This window comes from Falco naumanni, chromosome 4, assembly GCF_017639655.2.
Source record: "Falco naumanni isolate bFalNau1 chromosome 4, bFalNau1.pat, whole genome shotgun sequence".
Lineage (NCBI taxonomy): Eukaryota > Metazoa > Chordata > Aves > Falconiformes > Falconidae > Falco > Falco naumanni.
The window spans coordinates 43,638,686-43,660,227 of NC_054057.1; the positions used below are offsets into that span (position 1 = coordinate 43,638,686).

The 21,542-nt window shown below is 38.4% G+C and overlaps 1 protein-coding gene across 6 annotated transcripts in view; it reads right to left on the bottom strand.

Annotated features, from left to right (window-relative positions):
* The window catches only part of ARHGAP21 (Rho GTPase activating protein 21), a 118,972-nt gene that overhangs the window by 64,082 nt on the left and 33,348 nt on the right, over nt 1-21,542 (bottom strand). For 5 of the 6 annotated variants that reach the window (XM_040591117.1, XM_040591119.1, XM_040591120.1 and 2 more), the window contains one exon: nt 3,543-3,725. In XM_040591117.1, coding sequence (XP_040447051.1) covers nt 3,543-3,725 — 183 coding nt within the window. Of the gene's footprint in view, nt 1-3,542; nt 3,726-20,662; nt 20,786-21,542 lie in introns of those variants that run through there. The other variant, XM_040591122.1, reaches the window with a different exon arrangement.

Genomic DNA, 21,542 nt, shown 5'->3' on the forward strand with positions numbered 1-21,542 from the left:
GCAACTTAGCCTCACTAAACCCGCAGCCTCTTGGTTATCATGATTCCACCTATTTTACTCAGGTTCTAAACAGTTCTTTCTTTTCAGAAAAAATCAGTAGCATCTTTAAAAATAAAATGAAAGTTTAGCACTATTGGGTTTTTCTAATCAGCACTGGAACAAAAGAAACCCTTGTTGAAGTTCTGCAACATTTAGAGACATCCATGAAATGGACCAGATGCCTACAACTTCATGTGTTTGATGGTAAACTGCTTCTGCACAAAAGTGACCCAAGTGACATGTTAAGCTGGTGCTCCTGTTACTCAGAAGTGTAGAGGAGAAGGCTCACAGCTCCCTCCTTATTGAATACCAAGGGTAAGGTGTGCCTCCAGTCTGTGAAATGTTAAGGGAAGATGTCACCAAACTGTCCCCCCTCCAAAAAAAAACCAACCCAAAACCAAAACACCTGAAGAACTGAAGATAAGGCAGGTACTATTAGGTGTTAATATATTAAAAGACCAGGATGTTCTGGGGCTCCTGGTCAGCCAGAGCTTTGAGGCAGATCTGTTTAGACCTCTTCCTTGTAGCAAGCTCCTCAGGACAACTAAAAAAGGCTTTTCAACTGAACACAGGTTTTACTAGACTAGCAAATAGAACACTGAAATTAAAATCTAAATAAAAATCCAACAACTCAAATGCACTTAGGCAGAGAACGTATTATTAAAGATTTTTGTAAAGTAACACTCTCTCTTCTCCACTTAATACATCCCGTGGGGTAGAGTTCTTTGCTTCTAAGAAAATTTACCTCAGTGGCTTTCCAAGTTGCAGCCTTCTCCAGCCTGCTGAAAGCTTTTCTTCCCAATCCTATGGAATATCCAGCTGTTACATGATCTTTACCACACCCTGCAGACTACAGGCATTATGATCTCTGTCCTAGAGCCCACTGTTCCCCCCATGTGAGGAGTCTTGACCCTTCTCCCCAGAGTATCCCACCTGACCTGTCAACAGCTTTTCAAACACATACAAACTGCAAGCAACAGAAGCAGAAATTTTAATGAAGAAATTTTCACTACATATTGCTGAATTGGAACCAAAAGTAAGTATTAAAAAAAACTAAGATCATATATATCCACGAAGAATGTTGAAAGACTGTTTATGGTAAAGCTCTTTCAGATGCTTTCCTTTATTTTCAATACCTCTAACTAGTTTATGTTGACTTGCAGTAAGATTCAGAAATATTAGGGTAAGCTTACCTTGAAAGAAATCTATGGAGCTAGAACACAAAGCCTTCCTTGGGGTAAAAAAAGACCTCTGCGCTGATCTAGAGTGAGGTTGACACTTGTGGTAACAAAAGGACTATGGGTCTGCAGAACTATTAGGGGATTGAGTAACAGGCTGTTACGTCAATGGCGTCTTTAACTTCCAGCTGTAACCTCTACCTTACACCGGAGGTAACTGCATGCATTCTCAAGTGTGAAGAAGGCTACTACAAGATCCAAGGCAGTCAGAAAACCAAATCATAGTTACCATTATTATATTATATCTAAGGTGTGCAAAACAAAATCTCTCTGCCTTCCGAGGCCCTTAAAATTTTCACCAAGGAGGAAAGAGAGAGGAGTGATACTTGAACTTTGAATCAACAAAGAGAAACTGTAGTTACTGTAATTAGCTAGTAACCAGTACTACTCTTTGGTCAAATAAGAACAGCACAGAAATCAGGTTTGACTCATACTAGAATCCGGCTGACAATAGGTGAATTTCATTCTTTGGTACTATAACTTGGTACATAGACTTCTATAAAAGCCACTTTATGAAGATGCAGGAGTAACAATTGTGAAGATCTGTTCTTTTTTTCTACACCTCACAGACATGTAAAGAAAAATTATATTAAAAAAAAAGTAACAGTTCTGGTTAACTTCTGGAAGTACTGACTAGGGCTCTGTTCAAATGAAACTTACCATCTTTAGATGTAACTGAATGCCTGAATAAAGGTATTACAACTTCCTAACAATCTCATTATAACCTTTTCAAAAAACAGACAGAAATGAGAATGAATTAACCAGATTCTAACATATCAGAGAAGGTATCTTCTTCTGCATGTGAAAAAATATATCAACCCCTCAGAGACATCTAGTAATACATTCGGAAAGAAACCTATCCAGTCACTTCATTAAGGAGATTTTTGCTGCTTATGTTGTTTACTTTAACCCTCACTGTGAATAGGGGTTGTTGTTGTGACATGCTAACATGCGTGTGTAATTTGTTCTGCTCAGCTAAGGCTTCCCCACCCTCCTTCCCCTGTTCCACACTGGAATTCAACTCGAGACCGACTCTTGGCTGACTCTCTGTAACCTGTTTTGAAGGACAGACATGTTGGGATCACCTGATCCTGCTAACAGCCTAACTTCCGGTTAGCTTCAGTGACTCCTTGTCAAGGGGAAAAAATTTGGGCACTCAAGGGCCAGCTGAACAGCTGAAGTTAAGCAAAAAAAAATGTGCCAACTTTCTCCTGAAAAGCTTTTCCTGCTTCAAAGCCACTGAGCACAGGCAAAAATGAAAGACTCCTGCAGAGACACAAGTCAATTAGATATCTGGAAGGAGCATGAAACTTCAATACCTATTCCCCATCTTGATAAACATCTATTCTTCTGCCTAACTGGAAAAGCAAAAGTGAAACTGAGAGGTGCCACTGATTATGAGAACTTGCATACTTGACTTTAAAATAGGCAAACCTTATTTTAACTCGCTAGGAAAAACAACTCTCTCATTACTCAAATTTCTATCACTATTAAATGGACCTTTTTCTCAGAATCAGGTACTACAGCAATTTCCAACTTTGAGCAAGGCAGACCAGATGGCTGCTTAACACTTAGAACTACTTGTTTTAACTTAAAATATTTTAGAGCTTTTTTTATTTAAGAAAGTTGTCCTTTAATGTAGGCCTGTATACATTTTGTATTTATTTGTCTCTTGACAATTGCAGATTGTTGCTCTTTCCAGCAGAAAGAATGTAACATAGAATCACAAGCCATCTTTCTAGTGTGCATTAATTTTATGATACTCAGAAACTATGGTAAACTAATGCTTTTCCAGGCTGTTCTCTTAGCATGATGGTATGAGAAATTTCTGTTATAGCGGAAAAGGGAAAAAAAAAAAAAAAAAAAAAGGTAAAAAAACCCCAACAATTAACAAAAAACCCCAAGCCTCCCACCTTTGAAGTCTATACTTTAAAAGGTGTACAGACTAATGACGTTGGCTTTGGGAATAAAAATTCCATATAGATAAGTATTTCTGTATTATGTAATAACCACTGGTCTTACCCACGGAAACAAATATTTTTACCTTGGGTGTACTCACACTCAGTCAATTCCATTTTCTTGAAACAGATCAGTGCATGGCTATCAAACAATGCAATAAGTGAGCCTGCCCTCCTTACACACAAGGGATCTTTCATTTGTGTAGGACACATCTATACATACATTTACTTTCAAGCAAGCTGTATTTTTGACCCTGAAAAGTATAATAAAACTATATATAAGTGCTTCATTATTAGTTTCACTTACTTTAAAAGAAAACTGAACTGCAGATTCTGGAGGGTAAACTATGAAGTGTCTTAAGGTGAAGCCAAAACCCTGAGATGTCCTCCTTAGCACGACAGTTTTGGGACCAGGCCAAGAGAAAGTTTCTTCTTCCTCCGATGGTGACACAGCTTCACTCTGCTCTTTTCCATCTTTATTTTTTGATGCCTAAAATGAAAAAGACATACACAGAAGTTGTAATTTGGATAACTAAAAAAAACAAAAACAAAACAAACAAACAAAAACCCCCACCAACAAAAAAATAAAAAAAAAAAACCCAAACCCAGCAACCCTCACCACTAAACATTCCTGTGCACTTGAACATGTAATTTCTCCCCCCATAACCAAAAAAACTTCACGGTCATTAGTATTTTCAAAATAAATCTGTATTGTAGAGCCGCATCCCTTACAGCATTAATTCTGTATGTGATATGACCACAGGTGTACTCTTAAATGAAGTCAGGTATTAAGAGACTCAACGTACAACAGTGAAACACTCAAACCACAAGAAATGTGCGTATCTTGTGTGTTTTATTTGCTTTCTACTTAGACACAAAACACGTGTTTCTGGGTGCACATAGCTCACACATTTACACGCCCAACTCCTCTTTTCCTCACTTATAATGCAGGCATGGTTTCCTCAGCTGGTATCCCTTCACTTAAAACACACAAAACATAATTGAAGAACATATGCAATTGGTTAGGCTTCTTCAACAAGACACACTTTCCCTCTGCTCAGCCCTTTAACTTTAGTTTTTATTTTTTTCCACCTTTTGCTACTTTCTCTGAACATTTCAGTATGCAAATTCTAAACACACAAGTAAAAAAAGTCTAGCTTCCTTTCACACTTCTATGGCAATCCTTCCTCTCATGCAGAAGACAGACATCTTGGGGGTTTTTCTTAACAGTAATGTTATATACGTATGACTCAAGAAACATATTATTATAAAAATATTTATCCTCTCAGCCTTATATGAAATCTTCCACTTCAATTTTCAAAGCGAGTGCCACATTCATTCAACATTTCAAATCAAAGGCAGAAGACATACAAAGAAAGCATGCAAAACCCTATGACCCTCCTCTGAATATTCTAGTTCAATGATGCATGAAACAAATTTAGATACCAGAGCCTATAGCCTATTCAAAGGGTATTCAAACAGAAATAATAGTCGTCTTGTCCTCCTGTAGCTCTGCTGCTGTGGCTCAGAAACTGGCTGATACGTGCCACAATTTACTGCTTGGTTTTCTCCCTGGGCTGCTCTAGAATAATCCCCTTTGCTTTAGTCTTACAGCTGGGATGTCGAACTGCAGTGCTTATCAGCAAGGTGGGCCCAGCCAACTCCCATCAACATCTACAGAGAAGACAAAAGCATTTCTACTCTAACCACAATGACAGCAACACACATTACTATAAGGAAAATGTTGCAGCTGCTTGGTGAGATAGTTAACCCAGCAGATCATTCTGCATTCAGGTATGGAAAACATGATGCGTTTCTACACAGACGCTACAGTTTGTCCTCGGAAACCCACATCTTGATACATTCAACAGGGAGGACAAGAAAATATTAGCTAGTGCTTCAGAAATGAGCCTCCCTACCTCCAGTGACCCTGTTCTTCAGCAAAGAAAAACATACAAATGGAGAAGGGTCTTGGTGCTACAGCCAAGCCAAGAAATGAAGCCACTTCTGTAGCCAGACAATCAGAGAACGCAGAGCAGCCCAGCAGGACTCTGCTCCACTCAACAGCCTGGAAGAATTATCAGATGGTTTTGGAAAGAACTATAATAAATATCAAGGACTCAATCTAGGCCTAGTCTGTCCTCATCCATCATCATCATTCATGTCTTAAAAGTGTTAGTGTGAAACTAAAAAAGACTGTGCAACTAGATGACTAATAAAAGAAAAATTACTGAGAACTGTGGAACTGCCAAGACAACTGCTTTAATTTAAAGCCTAAGCAATGCAAAGATTATGGGAAAAGTTACATAATCCTTCAGCCTAAGGATGGGGTTTGTTACTGAGGTGTTCCCCACCAATCTGTTCAACTTGCAACCATTTTTCCAGTTCTGCACAAACAAATGTCCCTTCTCAGTCTTTCAGTCTCATGACATGAGCAGAAATTGGATCAAATAGCACTTCCACCCTACTAAACTGGCAAAAGAAATAGCTCCTAATAAAAAAATAATTACTGGCCTCTATGAAATGACCATGAATTCCTCCATTCAGTGACAGGCAGCAACCCATCTAACATTCCCTTGCAATCTTTTCTATCTCCTCTCAACTTTTTATAAGCAACGCGTGATGCAGAAGTTTTGAACAATCACAAGCAGCTACAGGTATCACACAACATCAAAAGATGTTAATAACCAAAGACCTATTGTTATAGATACATAAACAGCAAGCTTAAATGTAAGCACTGATAAATACAAGTCTACAATATACTTGCATCTTCTTTCTGACAAAAACCTCCCTAAATAGCCAAAAGGTAATTACTTAGCATGTATAACAACTGATCACTTAAGTTTACATATAGAAATACTGTAACCCAAGTTAAAAACAGTCATACAGAGAACTTTACTAGGTCTGTGAAATGAGATGCAACATTTGATTGTAGTGAGAAGAGAACCTCTAATGACCTTGTAATTTCATGTAAACTTTTAACTTTCATGCAAGTTGCTGAACTAACAGCTACTGATAAACAACAGTACTCCCCAGCCAAATCATTATTTCCTGAAAGAGCATTCCAGAACGGAAAAGTTATCTTCATGCCAACCTTGGACCCCCTGCAAGGTCTGCCAACAGAGCAACAGAAAAACTCAGTATTAATAATAAATGAGGGGCATGTTAAGTAACAACTTTCAGCCACCACTATGAACAATAATCTGAATTAAAAAGAGAGTCAACATCTGCTGAGTAACCCCGTGACATGTCCAACCACAGCACATCCACCAGTGTACCAATTGCCAGAGAAGACTAAAAAGAAACAAGAGAAGTTTTAAAAAACACAAATAAAACAAGAATGCAAGACAGCAAGCAAGAACCAGATGATGTTTAGCACAGGCCAGAATGTTACTGAAGGCAGTGTTCCTACAAGGTTTTCCTTGTAAGCCAAAAATGATAGTAATCAAGTTACAAATACACTAATAGCTCATATCCTTAAGGTGATCTCTCTTTCAGGTAGACTCATTTACATTTCAAGAGAATGAAAAATTAATTTTTTATTTTATTTATTTCATATCAAATCTAACAAACCAAAGATTATTTTGCCATATTCCTTACTGAAGATCCCTGTTTGTTTCTCTACAGGTTCAATACTCAAAATCAAAGTCAGAATGCACACAATCAAGTTCAAGGACTGAAGAATCTCAGGCTACTAAAAAAGATTCAAGCGTCATTTCCCTCAGGAGTTCTTCATACAAGGTTTCTGCACAAAGTATCTCAAAGCTTCATTTCCTGTTACATGCAATTACAAGGACATACAACAGATGCTTAAGTGCAATGCAAAACACATACTTTATTTTTAATATTGTATTTAACCCTTTTTTCTCAGCAATGAAAGCATCCATGAAAAATCAGATGGCATCTGAAAGAACTACCTGAATCACTGACAGCTTAAGACACAATAACAGAATTATGTAAAAATCAGTAAATAGCATTGATGTTTGTAAATAATACTATTATTTCCAGTTAAAAGTAGATCTCAAATCAATAATTTCCCATTATTAGGTCAGTCAAAAAAAAAAAAAAAAAAAAGGCGAACACATCCAACTTGCATGCTCTCCAAAGCCTGTTTAAAACTTTTGATCAATTTACACACAGACCTATACTGAACATGCTAAATATCCTGAAGTGACAGTCACAGGTAATTGCAATACAAGCTATCAATAAAGAACTATCTTCTTGACCATCTATACAGATAAACAGGTATACTCCGAGTTCTGAATATTGTCTTCATAGATGAACAACAGTGAACAAATAAATAATTGATATATTGCACTATCGATTCTTGAAAACAATCATGCAAGCCATTTTAAAGTTGGTGTGGTAATCAATTTTCATCTTTATTTTGTGTTCAGTACACAAGTTCAAAATTATTTCTAAAGACACTTAGGAACAGCATCCAGATTTGCTATACAGTGTTTTTCACACGTCTTTTGTTCTTTTACCATATAGAACACTTCACAAATAAATTATGTAAATAAAAGTCTCATTTTAAAGGTAAGGGTTACCCAAACTACATTTTCTGGAGCCTAAATGTGTATTGCACAAAAAAGAAAAAAACACCAGACCAACCAGGGGGCTTATCTATTAATATTTCAATAAGAGCATGGAGACAGCCTATTCTAAGCAGGGCCTGCTTCAGCTGCATTTAACAATGTTCAACTTGTAGGTAATCTGCCAAGATGTGCAACACCTGAAATAGCAGTTCACAGTTCAGCTAGATGGGTATATATGCTGAACAGAAAATAGGCTGATGTTACCTGATTTTACTGGTTCAACAGCCATCATGTAACGTGGGGTTTTTTTTAGAAACTACTGACATCAGCCAGAGCAAAAAAGATTGTGAATACAGTTATTAATCCCTAAAATTACCCCAAGACACCAACAGGATATTCGAAATGCTATAATAAAATGCTGCACTCTCTTGAAAACAGTGATATTTCTTGTATTGGGTCATTTATTTTCCCTATTTTTTGTACCCATGTAGCTATCACTTAGCTGCCTTGTTAAATCTACAATTTCAGAGAAAAAAAGCTTTCCTGGAACAGTTTGAACTTACTTTAATGTGACTAAGTATAAGGTCCTTTAAAAAGGCAGCAGAGAAGAAAAAGTGTCTTTTGTCACTAAGGCTACAGAATGGAAGAAAAACCCTTGCCTAGATGAGTGAGAAAACGTTACCTGCAGAACAGCGGCAGGTTTCACTGCAAAGTAGCCCTTGTTTCTTTAGTAACTAGGTTCTTCCAGTGATGATTTTTAAATGAAGTAATAATAAGCCACTGACTCTTAGTTTAACCATATAGAGAGCTTCAAATCACTTTGCTAGAAGCTGACAAAGTCAAATGAAGCAACAACAAACATGTACCTCAAAATAATTTTCTTGGTATACCTATCTGATGAGAAATGATAAAGCAAAAAAAATGTGTCGTGCCTAAAGGACATATCCCCTCAACCCTTATCATTTTCTCCCATGGTCACTGACCTAGATTCCTACACATAAGTGAACTCAGAGTAAAAGTTTAATCCAACAGAGAACACATGGTTCCCTGGTCCTCCAATACCACAAAAAACCACCACAAATACACACAGTTCCAATGTGTTCTCAAAACAGGTAACACTTCCTTTAAGAAATATGTCTTTCTCACATGTAAGACAGCAAAAGAAAAGGTTATACAACTTACCTTTGACATGTCCCCATCCTCATTTGCAGTATAGGGAGGTACATCCAGCACCCAGAGAAAGACAGCCAAGGTTTTATCTCAGTAGCACCTCAAAAGTAGAATCATTCACAGAAGGTGCAAAATGGGTCTTTTCCTTTCAGTTAAAGCTCACAAACCGAAGATTTCAAACAAGATGGGTCACATTTATAAAGATAAATACTATGATCACATACTGAAACAGTCTCAAGCTGTGGTGAAGTAAGACATGTCTTTAAATCAAACCGGAATGTACAAAAAGCATCTTATACAGAAGTCAGTCATTCCCATCCAAAGAAAATTAATTACTGACACAAAGGTGACACCTTAAGTAAATCCATCCTCCATGTATTCAGGACACAGCTTTCTCCTCAAAACAAACAAATGAGTTCCATCCCTTTCAGCCTCAGCAAATAATGTTCATCTCTTACTGAAAAAAAAAAAAACTACTACGGGCCGAGCAGGAAAACTGGAACACAGAAAACCCCAAACGTATGTAACAATTTTAGGCCTCCAAATCAAATACCTACTTGCTCAAACTGCTGACTTCTATGCTTGACAAAATGCTGTAGTCTTCACCTAAACAGGTAGGAAGGATGTTGGCCAGGACAGAAATTCAGGCAGAAAATATAACCTGGCAGTACATGTACTGACAGCGTCCTTCCCTCAAAGAAGTCTTCCATCATTTTCTGTCCTCATAAGACAGCTAGAAGGTGCAACCATCAGTATCTCCAAACCCACAGTGATGCTCAGAAATCAGTCTGCTAAATTGGTGGGGTAAAAGGAAACCTGCAAGAATCCTAGGTGTATGATCTTAGATGCTAGCTAACACCATGGAAAAAAACAAAAAAAGACATCTAGAATTTGCAAAAAGGAAGGGGGGGGGGGGGGGGGGAATTGAGAAAAACCCATCAACTACATATTTAACAGTTATACATGCTAGACTTGTTAAGAAACTTCAGGCAAAATCGCAAAGGCATCTGCAGCAGTGCTTGCATAATATTGGTCACTCAAAGAAGTTGCCCCTTCTTTACCAAGACCAAAATTAGCCTGTACGGTTTATTAACAAATCATTCCAAACATTTCAGTATTTTGAGTGTCAAACTGGAGCATTCATTTTTGCATGCTACCCCAAAGTCACCCTTCACACTAAACAAGCAGCAAGGTTTAAAAAAAAAAATATTTACTGTTTAATTTCTATATGGATTTAAGCAGAGGGCAGATATATAATAAACACAAATTAGTTGCATCTACATGCTCTATCAACTCCACAGGACTTTTCTCTCTTGCACTCCCTCCACATAACAAGATGTTACACAGCCTTGAGGCTATAGACATCTATGTGCAAAGCCTCTGCCTTAAATATTACTTTTTAAAAAAAACAATTTTGCTTCGAAAGTCTGCCTGTGTAGTCTCTGACTCTCTTGAGAATTTAGTTTTAAAGGAGACTATATACAGATCATGTTCAAACCCTACCATTAAGCATCTCTGTGATTTCTAAATTAATCGGAGTACATCTTTTGTCTGCCTTTCAGAAATATAAACATTACACTACCTCCTGTTTGTATGTCAAACTGAACTTTGCTAAGTAGAAATAAATCACTATAATGTTAAAAATAACAGATTCCCTCTACCCAATAATGAGTTCAACTCTCAATATACATCTTACATGCAATACAAATTGACAGGACGATATATACAACAGTATATACACAATATATTTATGCAATTGCTGACATTTACTATGTGCTGACATGTACTTTTTATTAACTGCACTTCACTAAAACCAGATATGACCACAACATAGCAGACTGCAGTGAAAGTAGTTCAGGACGAACAAGCCTTTACTTACAGAGAGACACTGTAAGAGCATACTCTGAACTGAAGAATCAGACAGTTTGATACACAGAGACATACTGAAGTACAGAAGGGGAACCTGTTTCCTACCCCAGAATGTCCCTAAGTATTCCATCATTCTTTTCCAGAACAGGCCACAGGGAAATGGATCCCACCCAACAGACCATGCTGGACCTACTGACAGGTAGCAAGACCCTCAAAGCATGAAACGGAAGGTATCTGTCTCCATCCTGTCCAGTTCAGTGCTATATACTTAAGAAAACTGCAGGAAGGACTTTGTTGCCCGATGCTAGTAACTGCTGAGCTTGTTTTCAGCAGTTCTCAAGAGGAGGCAGCCTTGCCATGAAGCACCTGAAACAGGAAATGAAGATGTAAACAAGCCCTCAAATCTCAAAAGATCAAACAGCTACAAAACCACTCTCACCACAAGAGAAAGCTGAGATGTGGAGATAAATGCTGCCCGAGTCCTCACACACACAACCACCAGTAGACAGTATTCACAGAGAGAGAGAGAAGTGGTCCAGTTGATGCCCTCTCTCTGGGACCACTGGCAACAGCAGAAGACAGTCTGCTTTTGGAATTAGGGGGCACAAGTCTTCTTCCATGCAGCAACTGGGGGGGTATGGGGGGTGTGGGGTGGGAAGCAGCAGTGGAGGGAAATAAAAATCAGTCTCCAGAGGAAAACTACTCCAATACTGAAACTCAGGGAAAATATCAGCTCTCTGAGTCACCAGGGGACCCCATTCACCTCCTGCAGCATGGGTGTTATGCATACATGAGGTGCAGGATATTAGCTGAGACTCCCCAACACTAACATTTCTCTTGAGTTGCAACTGAGGGGGATGCAGTAACTGGAAAGGACAAAGGCAAGCAAACTGAAGAACTCTACTATCTCTCTACAACAAGATCCAAATCAAATCCTTTATGACTCCAGATGGATAGAAAGTCACTGCAATGAATGGTTTCAATATCAAACAACAGGAAAACAGAAATAAAGTATTAGTGATTGCCGTAAGACTAAGGGCGAGGATGGGCAATGCCATTTCTCATGTTCGCTGCTCACCTTGGTTGATCAGGCAGGCCCTGAGCAACCACCACCAGCAGCAAGGTGGTCTCTGTGAACAGCTCTCCGCCACTCAGGCCCTTAATGGGTCCTACCAATAGCTGTAATGAGACAAGACATTTCAGAACATGGGCAAGGCAATAAAGATGTGAATGTCACTCAATGGAGTGACCACAGGTCTAGGTGTCTCCCTCACAGGAGCCCGCTCTTTATCATTTTGATGCACCATTACAGCATTAAGCCCAGGCGGCCAAAGCAACAGGTCCTTTTTGGGGGCCTAACCAAAGTTAATTCAGGCGTGTGCTAGGAGGTGGTCCTGGCAGCAAACCTATCACTTTTACAAGTGTGAAACCCACCCAGATGTAATACAGGCCTAGAATATTCTTCTAGTTCAACAACAAAGGCAGTGGCTGCTTGCAGCAGAGATTGGTGAGGACACCAATGCAGACTTTGAAACATGAATCTCAAAACTGAATAACCCAATTCAATAAAATACATGAATCACATCCTCAAGCCAAGCCCAGGTAAGGAGAAAGGCTCAAGAAAGCAACACATAACTATTCCAAATATACGAACTCAGGGGCAGATGGCTGGGAAGCACAGGGAAAGAAGCATGCATTACTGCCATGTACCACACAGGCTACAGAGCTGGCTTAGGGGTGGAAGGAGAAGGACAGACCGACACATGTTTCTGCGTACTTTTGTAACTACTGTTGTAGTAAACAACATTCAGAGGAGAAATGGTATTTTCAAGATAAAGGATTTCAGTTCTCAATAAAGTCAAGACACACACAGAAAACAAACAACAGAAACCTCCACATATGCAGCTTATTATACAGCTTAAACTTTCCTTACTCTGCTCCACTCTTCATGAAAGGCTGCCCTGTTAGAGCACAGCAATTGGTGCTCACATCAGTGTCATCACTGCTCCACAAGACCTGAAAAGCAAAGCTGAAGGCCACCTACAGCAACCTTTACTTCCTCATCTTACAATGCTCACACATTTATATTGCATTTTTCCCCCTGAACTCAAATACAGAAAGGAAGGGTTAGAGAAAGCCTATACCTGGCAGGGGGACACTTCTTGATCTGACATCAAAGTCCTCCATCACAAGACAAATAACTAGCTTTACACTGGCAAACCACTCCAGGACTTACTGATACGACAGTCTGAAAACGGATGCTCAAAAATGTTGTTGCCATGTGTCTGTTCAACTGAAAACTGTTCAGTTTACCTGGATCTGGATTAAATGCAGCGACACCAATTGGGTCTGTAAACTGAGCCTAACTGGACATACATGCCTGAATGAAAGGAGCATGCAGCTTCCCAGGCCAGGCGAGATGCAGAAACAGGTTTTTTACTTTGAAGAAGGGATAATCCTAACCTGCTAAATCTGGCTAGACTTTAAGATACTTCTTTTTTTCTTTTGACAGAGAGTAAGCTCTGGTTTTCTTACACGGTAGTTCTGATGCATGGACTTCTTTGCACTATACTTTTAAATTCAGCAAAAGCAAGATCAGGTCTGGCATGACATACTTCTCCACAGCTCAGACAGGACTTCTCCACACTTAGCACCTAATCCCTGAATTATTCAGATTTATGCATAAACTAACTTAGCAGATTTCCCTTAAAACACTAGATACTAGCAAGTTTAGCATGCTTCATCTCATTAAAATGATCCTAATCTACCATTTAAATGTCTTATTTTGATTTTATACACACATAAACACAAAAAAGTATACTGTATTTCATGTGCACACATATATATACACACACATATTTGTAGTAGTTTGTCCACATCCAAAAACTGTACTGCTTTACCGAGATTCTTTTCAAAGCTAATTATGTGCACTTCTGTGTAGATCATGCCTTCCACAGAGTAACAGCCCATTTCAAGCAACTACACCAAGAAACAAGAGTACAGGTACTTCACAGGACAGAGATACAAACTATTTTCACAATGTGGTTTTGTTTATATCTTGTATTTAGCATTACAATAATAAACACAGAGTTCTTGGTATTAAATTTAGTCAGAAAAACATTAAAAACAAAAAGAAATTGAAAGCTTCCTTGTTTTCTTATAGGCTCATTAGCAAAAGCCTCCCTTCTTAACAGCTACATCCTTAAACTGGAAAGAAAGGAAACATCTGCAGGGCTGGTAGCATAACAGCAAAATATCATGTGATCTTAATTTAGCTAAATTGAAGCTTTTCCTTCTCTGCTTGTTCTGTCGTTGCTTGTTAAGAATAGGAAATGCTTTGTCCTCACCTTACAGTCTAATCTGGAAATATCAGAGACTGGAGACTAAGAAAGCATGCTTCTGCCCCTCAGCATTGAAGCAATGTTTGAGGTTATTCCATGCATGATAAAAGAACCTTCTCAGCAGTCTGACAGCAGTGATAAAGAGTGGTTTGCACAGAGTCACCACCTGTCAAGAACTGCCTTCTTTCAGCCTATGGGAACTTTTTGATAGACCCAAGAATATGAGCCACCCCATGACCCACTCTGTTTCCTACAAATGGGGAGAGAACAATAAGAAACACTGCCAACGTCCCCAGCCAAGTACATTACTGCAAAAATAGCAATGAGTTTCAACAAAGTTTATACTCTTTTTGCTTTCTGGAATAATGTGGACTTTATCAAACATACAACATACCAGATAGCTTCCCACTACACTTTCACCAGACTTATAACATACCTACTTACATGTTAAATATTTTTGCAGCAGCCATTATTAAGAAAAACAAAATTACTGCACAGCATAAAATCTGACCTGCACAGATGCACTACAGCTTTAAACTAATGCCAGCTCTGAAACTAGCTACACATTTCCTTCAGTTCACACTGTTTCTCTCTACCAAAGCCAGAGGCTATGTTGTGGTTCAAAACACTATCAGCTCTGTACAAGGCACACAGTTTGAGTTTACCAAACCACCCAAGAGAGCACTCACTTTCCCACAGCCTCTCTGTCCCTATGGCAAACCTCTGTGCTTGGACTAGGCTACTCCATGATGCAGCTACAATGCTGAGTAAGGGCTTTACACCTACCCTCTATGGAATGTAAGCATGAGGTTGATCTTCTCTGGCTTGAAGCTACTGAGCTTTTCAACATAAATAGACTATGCTCATTCCTGTTCTAAAAACAAGAAAATGAGATCATTTAGAGACTAGCCACACTGCTTCACCTGCAAAAAAACACCATTGTGCCTGCTGATAATTCAAGTTGTTAAAATCTTAATAAAATAGCAACATTACAGAACTGAATGATCTTAAGTCTTATCTCACGTACAACAGAAATGTCTCTGCCCTGCCCTGTGGAAGCTTTTGGAAGATCAGGGAATTAACTTCCAACGTCAAAATCCAAATTGTCACCCTAAACATGGTTATTGCAAGGAAGTTGTTACTCCAGAGTCTGCCTCTGTTTGCAGAAGATTTACCTAAACACATCGTGAGAGTTTTAAGAACTGACTTGAGAGAAGAACTATTCCTATCAAGCCTAAACTTCTTAGGAAGTTTAACACAGAGAACATGGCTCAAAACCACCACAAAACTTGTAAGACAAATGTGTCAAGATTCTTTACATCCCCGCATACGCAACTTTCCTCCTCAAAAATAACCTCTAAATATAGAAGTTGAGCTACTCATTGTTACAGCTTTCTAATACAGAGACTATTAATAAACTCCTGCAGACAAATTCACCACATAAATATAATCCTGTCCCATGTTTCAAGACATTGAAGATACTATATAACGTTGCACTTAAGTTTTAAAAGTCTTAAACCTAGCAGTTAAAAGGCTTTTGTATTATACCAAATACATAAAAATTAGCATACACAGATGCAAAGCCATATATCCTAAAACCTAAGTTAAATTACTTCAAAACCCTACATTTGTACTCGATTGTGCACATATAACAGAGGAAGAAAAGCAGTTTTTTCAGCCAAGAACTTCATTTACAGATACAATGCACAGGAAGATGCTTTAAAAAGGACTGTGAAGTCATTAACTTGAAAAAAAAATATCTTACATCTTTATGCCCAGAGATGAGACATCACTAAGAGGATAAAGAGAAGAAAGTTGTCCACAGGATTTTCAGTTTAGCTGCAAATCCAGAAGCTTCTGAATGCTGACTTATGATGTGATCCTACACGACTTCCTCACATCACACAGTCCTGCATATTTCCTCACAATTTACATTGAGCATGTCAATAAGAACAGATGATATAGATTACTAAATCTACATTTTTATCGCTGTCTGGAAGTTGGTGTGGAGAGAGAGAAGAAATTTATTTTAACACAAATCTATTTGCTTATTTAGGAACTGCTTGTCTTTGCATGCCTATTACTATGGCTTGGATTGCTCACTGTTGCCAAGCTACCTCCCTGAAACCTACTTCTGGACATTACAAAATGTATTTCTCCAGCAATGTGAATTCCCACAATGAATGAAGTCACCAGCTATTTCCTGCAATGATTTTACACCTTTTACTCAATAAAACTAAAGGCATCACACCCTGCACTGCTACGAGACAAGATTTTTATCATATTCCCTCCCTCCCTGAGGCAGCAGATAAAGAGAAGAAAGAGCACAGTAAGACAACATAAACATCACATTTCAAAACCATTATCAGCTGCACCTATCTCTGAAGGAATGCAGCCACCTTTGTTATTTCATCCTCCAAGTGGCAGATTTGGAAGACTGGAAAGCTTTTTTTAATGTTAGCAGAGATTCTCCAAAAGAAGAGAAACAGCTGCAGTGCAGCAGCTGCTGCAGTACTGCTGTGTTCCAGGTCTTGAAGGCAACATGAGAGCCGGGCTTGCACTGCAGTGTCTCATTCTCACATACTGCCTCACAGAAAATATAATCTGCAATAATGAACTCAAGTTAAAAAAAAAAACAGACATAAAGAGTTCTTGGCTGCTATAACTTCACAAGATATTAACATACATACATGTACATCAATACAGTCTTTGATGAGGAGGTTCCTCCAAGCACAGCAACTTCAATGGTCAGGCTCACCCTTCCTTAAGTTTACAGAGCTTTGCAGAATACCTGTCTCTGGCTGAGAAACCCAAGATTTAAATATTTATGCGGCTTAAAGAACATTATTGTTATTTTTAGAGGTCAGGATGCAGTAATAAGATAAAAAATATAATACAGATGTTGTTCAGAAAAGAACCAGTGAGAACACCACATGAGAAGGTCTGCTTTCCTCAAACTAATAAAAGCCTGGTTAGACCACAGTGATAAGATGTTCAACACTCTTCGCTGGCAAGACAACCTACATTCTGGTGGTCTACTGTTCCCTACCTAACACTTGAAAGCAACGTATTTGTGATGCAAGGAGAAAAACACAAAACTGTTACATCATCTGCTTTATATTATCTACCAGTAATTCTTCCAACCATCTAAAGAAGTGGTATTTATTGTTTTAGACATGCTTGCTCTAATATATCCCACCATGGCCACAAGGTGAATAGATGTACCAAGCACATCAAGAGTTTGCCTGCATGCTGAAGGCTGATAGAAAAACATACAAGGACAGAGGAGTAGCTCCTTCTGCATCTTACGGAAGATGAACCTAGTTGTTATGTTACTGAATAAAAAACGTTACTTAGCACTTCCATACATTTGTTGAAGAACTCTTACTTGGATCACGGCTAGTATGCCAAGTTATGATTCTGAGACTACAACTCCATAAACACCAGACTATCAGAGGAAAAAAAAAACTGCCTTAGCTTTAAAACATTCTCACACACACACAGACTTTTTTAAAAAAAAACAAAAAGCACTGAAGATTACTTGTTTACGAAGACCACACTATAGTAACAATAGAATTAATAATCTGTTATACTGTTGGGGCAGTCTGGGTAAATACAGACACAGAAAACTATTTACAGTGCGCTCTTCCACAGGATACAAACTTTCTACCTGCTACTCTCCTTCAGTAGTCCTGTATTTGTAATCACACTCAGGTTCTAAATTGCCCACAAGAGTCTCACACTTAAATGTTCCCCACGTCCCACAAGACAAAAGTCACAGACAACACAGAAAAGAAGCAAGGCACATCAGTACTTTGCATTAACTCTTTTTAAGAAAGAATACAAGATAGGTAAAAAGCTGCCCCATGAACAAACAGTGAAAGATGAAAAACTGCGAGCAATTTGGTTTATTTCTTTACTCTTAAGAGTACCACAGGTGGCTTCCAAGTGATTATTCATGGATCACATGATAGCCATCAATCCCATCCAAGGACTGGGCTAAAAACTGTAATTCACTGACATCAACAGAACTACACTGATTTTTCATAATCTAATAATTTTATTTTAGAAGTTTCTGATTTAGTACAAAATACAGCATACCCTTTGAAAACATTCTAATGCATGTAACAGCTTGCTGCATCAGAGTGAAAAGGGCAACTGTCTCCAGTCATGGTAACCTTCATGCTGTACCGTGAAAGTACTTTTCATAAAATCTAAATTATCATGGTAGACAGAAGAAAATATTCCTGCCTATTTCATACTTGTTCGCTTACTGTTTCAAAAAACGCAAAAAAAATTTGGGAAATGCATGCCAGGGGGGCAGTAAAAACAAAATAAATCCTTAGAATGCCTCTGTAACCTGATCTGAGAAATTATTAGTCACATACAGGCAACAAGGTAGGTTTGTACCTCCTTATTGAATATATATTTCTGATGACTCTTTCAAAGAAAACTTGTTTTCCTATAAGGCAAGCCTTCAAACTCAGCTCTCAGATCACAAGCAGCAATTCATCCCTTGATGTTTTACTGGTGCTGGATAGAAATTGCCAAGAAAGCTGCATTAACTTCTGCTAATTCAAGGATACCATAAACCAAACTGTGCTTTGAGGTTACACTTGAGAAAGAGCTGTTAGTCTCAAACTTCACAGGTCACTCATCTGCGTTCTCACCAGCAGTTGCTTGGACACTGCTAGGTGGAGAACGTAGAGAGCAACACTGCTGTAACATAGCAGAGTGCATGCCTCACCAGACCTGACCACCTCCACTTCTGCCATGGCATTGCAATGCAGTAGGATAAGAGTAGCTGCAGCAATATCCCATAAATGAACTTTCAGCTTCATTTCAAAGAAAAATATCAGCAGCAACTCATTAAAATGTATGGTTTACAGAGACCTGACTTCAGTTAAAAAAAAAAACCAAAACACCAAAAAACCTCAACACAGCAACTGCATAGTCTACTTAAAATCTAGCAAGATCAAACACTTCAACAACATTTCTACCTCAAACATGCAAGTAATTTGAAGTATATTGATCTAAGGCTTGTTTTTTTTCTTTCCAGCTTGGTAAGAAACAGTTTTTATACTATGTGAACCCTGTTCTGGGGTTGGGTTGGTTGGGGGGTGGGGTGGGGGTGGGAAGCAGGGAGGTGGTGGTGCTGGTTTTTTGGGCTTTTTTAAAAATGTTTCACTTCAATCTGCCCAAAAAACAATCCCCCTTTCCCTTTCCTCTACTTACATCAAACTCATTTTAAGACTTCATGGGGCTGCCCACATCACGAGCCAAGCCTTTTCTTACTTCTTGATTCCACTGAAATATGGGAAGCAACTGTCATACTGAATTTGCCTATACAGATGAATTCTTACATATCTGTAAGCAAACTAGATCAAACAGTGAAACAGTTAAGCTTCTGTGAAAATTATGACTTAAGCCTCAAGTCTCCTCTGTTTTTACAAATTCAGCAGAAGAGACTTTAACCTATAACACAAGAAGATGACTCAAAAAACCCAGACATTGTGAATCAGCTTTTGCATCATGTTAAAAAGAAAAAAAACACAAAAAAAACCTTCACCAAAACACCAGCACCATCACACAGCAATGTATCTTCCCCATTAAGAAGTTTTCAGGACAGACATGACATACAGGGGTTGTTTGTATTTCAAATGGCATATTGTTTCAAATGACTGCTGTGCATGGTGGGCATATTTCTGAATCACCTGCCTCTAGTTACTGTACAGAAAATGCAACTTTGTAAGAAATGCTTACCTTCACCTTACAGCAAAGAAGAATAAAATACATTTTCTTCAGTGGCTGGCTAAATGTTATATGAGAAATACAGGTAGTATCTAGAGTACCTTGAAAGTCATATTAGAACTGCATATACCTTTTTAAACCCTTCAGTATTTAAACCCTTCAGATTCTATTTTATAACATTTCCATTCAAAACCCAGGCAGGTTTTGTTTTGGAGGGGTTTTTTTTCCTCCGGTTCTGCAGCAAGTCAGTCAATTAGGTTTAAATCTGTCCATATTAAGAACTGAATAACATCCTGTGGAAATTTATTTTATCTTATATGTTAAAAAAATATGTAACAACCTCCCCTCAAACTATTTTTTAAATCATATTCATGATCAAGTATTTTGAAATAGTCAAGATGTTTGAGTTCTTTTAAAGCAGGAAAACATTATCGGCTTTGTATTTATTAACAATGCAGTTTATCCTGGCACATCTCCCCCTTCCTGTATGTGATATTTATCTTTTTGCGCAATTCTTGAAGTAAAACACCTCAAAGCTAAAGAATAAGAGAACAATCTAAAGTACTCTGAGTGTTAAAAAAAGCAATTACACAGTCAAAGCATGTTTTGTATGCTTAGTAAAACTCCCTAGCAAATGGCATAATCTCTAATACTACATACTTAACAGAACCAGGGGGTGGGGAAAAGAGATAAACTGTAGCCTCCCCCCCAAATTATATAATCATATTAAAATACTTAAGGACAAGCAAACAACAAACCTGACCACTCCACGCACAATACAGGTTACATATGAAACTCCATTTGTGATTGATCATGCAGTCCAAAATCCTGAACTGGGCCATGTCTTGCTGTAGTGCAGACTGCTGCTGTGCTCTGACTCAGCTTTTGTCCGGGTAATCCTTGAGGATATGAGAGCTATGCAGTAATGACATTCAGGAACAAGGACCTTCCTTCCTGTTCAGTCTCCCTTCCCACCCAACCATGTGTCAACTCAACAAGATTAACTGACAGAACTGCATAATATTCTTCAAAATAATACTTCCGAAGCTGCCAAATTACGCATTCTTGGGAAAAAAGTGGGAAATAAGAACATCTAAGAAATCTCACTAAAATAAACACAGAAAGGCATGCTCAAATTGTGCTTGTTCTCCCCCCCCTCCCTTCATACCTGCTGCTGCTGCAATCAGTCAGAATATCAACAATTCAGTGTAATAATTCCTATCATATGAATCTTAAACTTGCTTAGGCACAGTTGTGATGATGTCTTCTGTGTTTTCATGAAATTCAAAAGCTTACAATTCCTATTTTAAACACAGCACAATATAAGCAACTTTTCAAAGTCAAGAGAAATTCAGTTTTCACAAAAATTATTTGGGTTCTTAAACATCAGTCTCCCCTTGAAATCTATCAGAGTACTGATAGCATTACACAGAAATACTGCCTGCCTTTTGTAATGAGGAATGACAGACGTATTGATAGGGAAACAGAAGGTCCAACGCTACAGGGATCCTGAGAAACCACAGAAATACTGGAAGTTTCTTCCCTTACACAGTCCTTTCTTGCAATCTGCAAATAACCACCCTATTTCAGCATGCACCTCACCTTCTGTGTCTTCACTGCCTACCTTGCCTTCCCTCG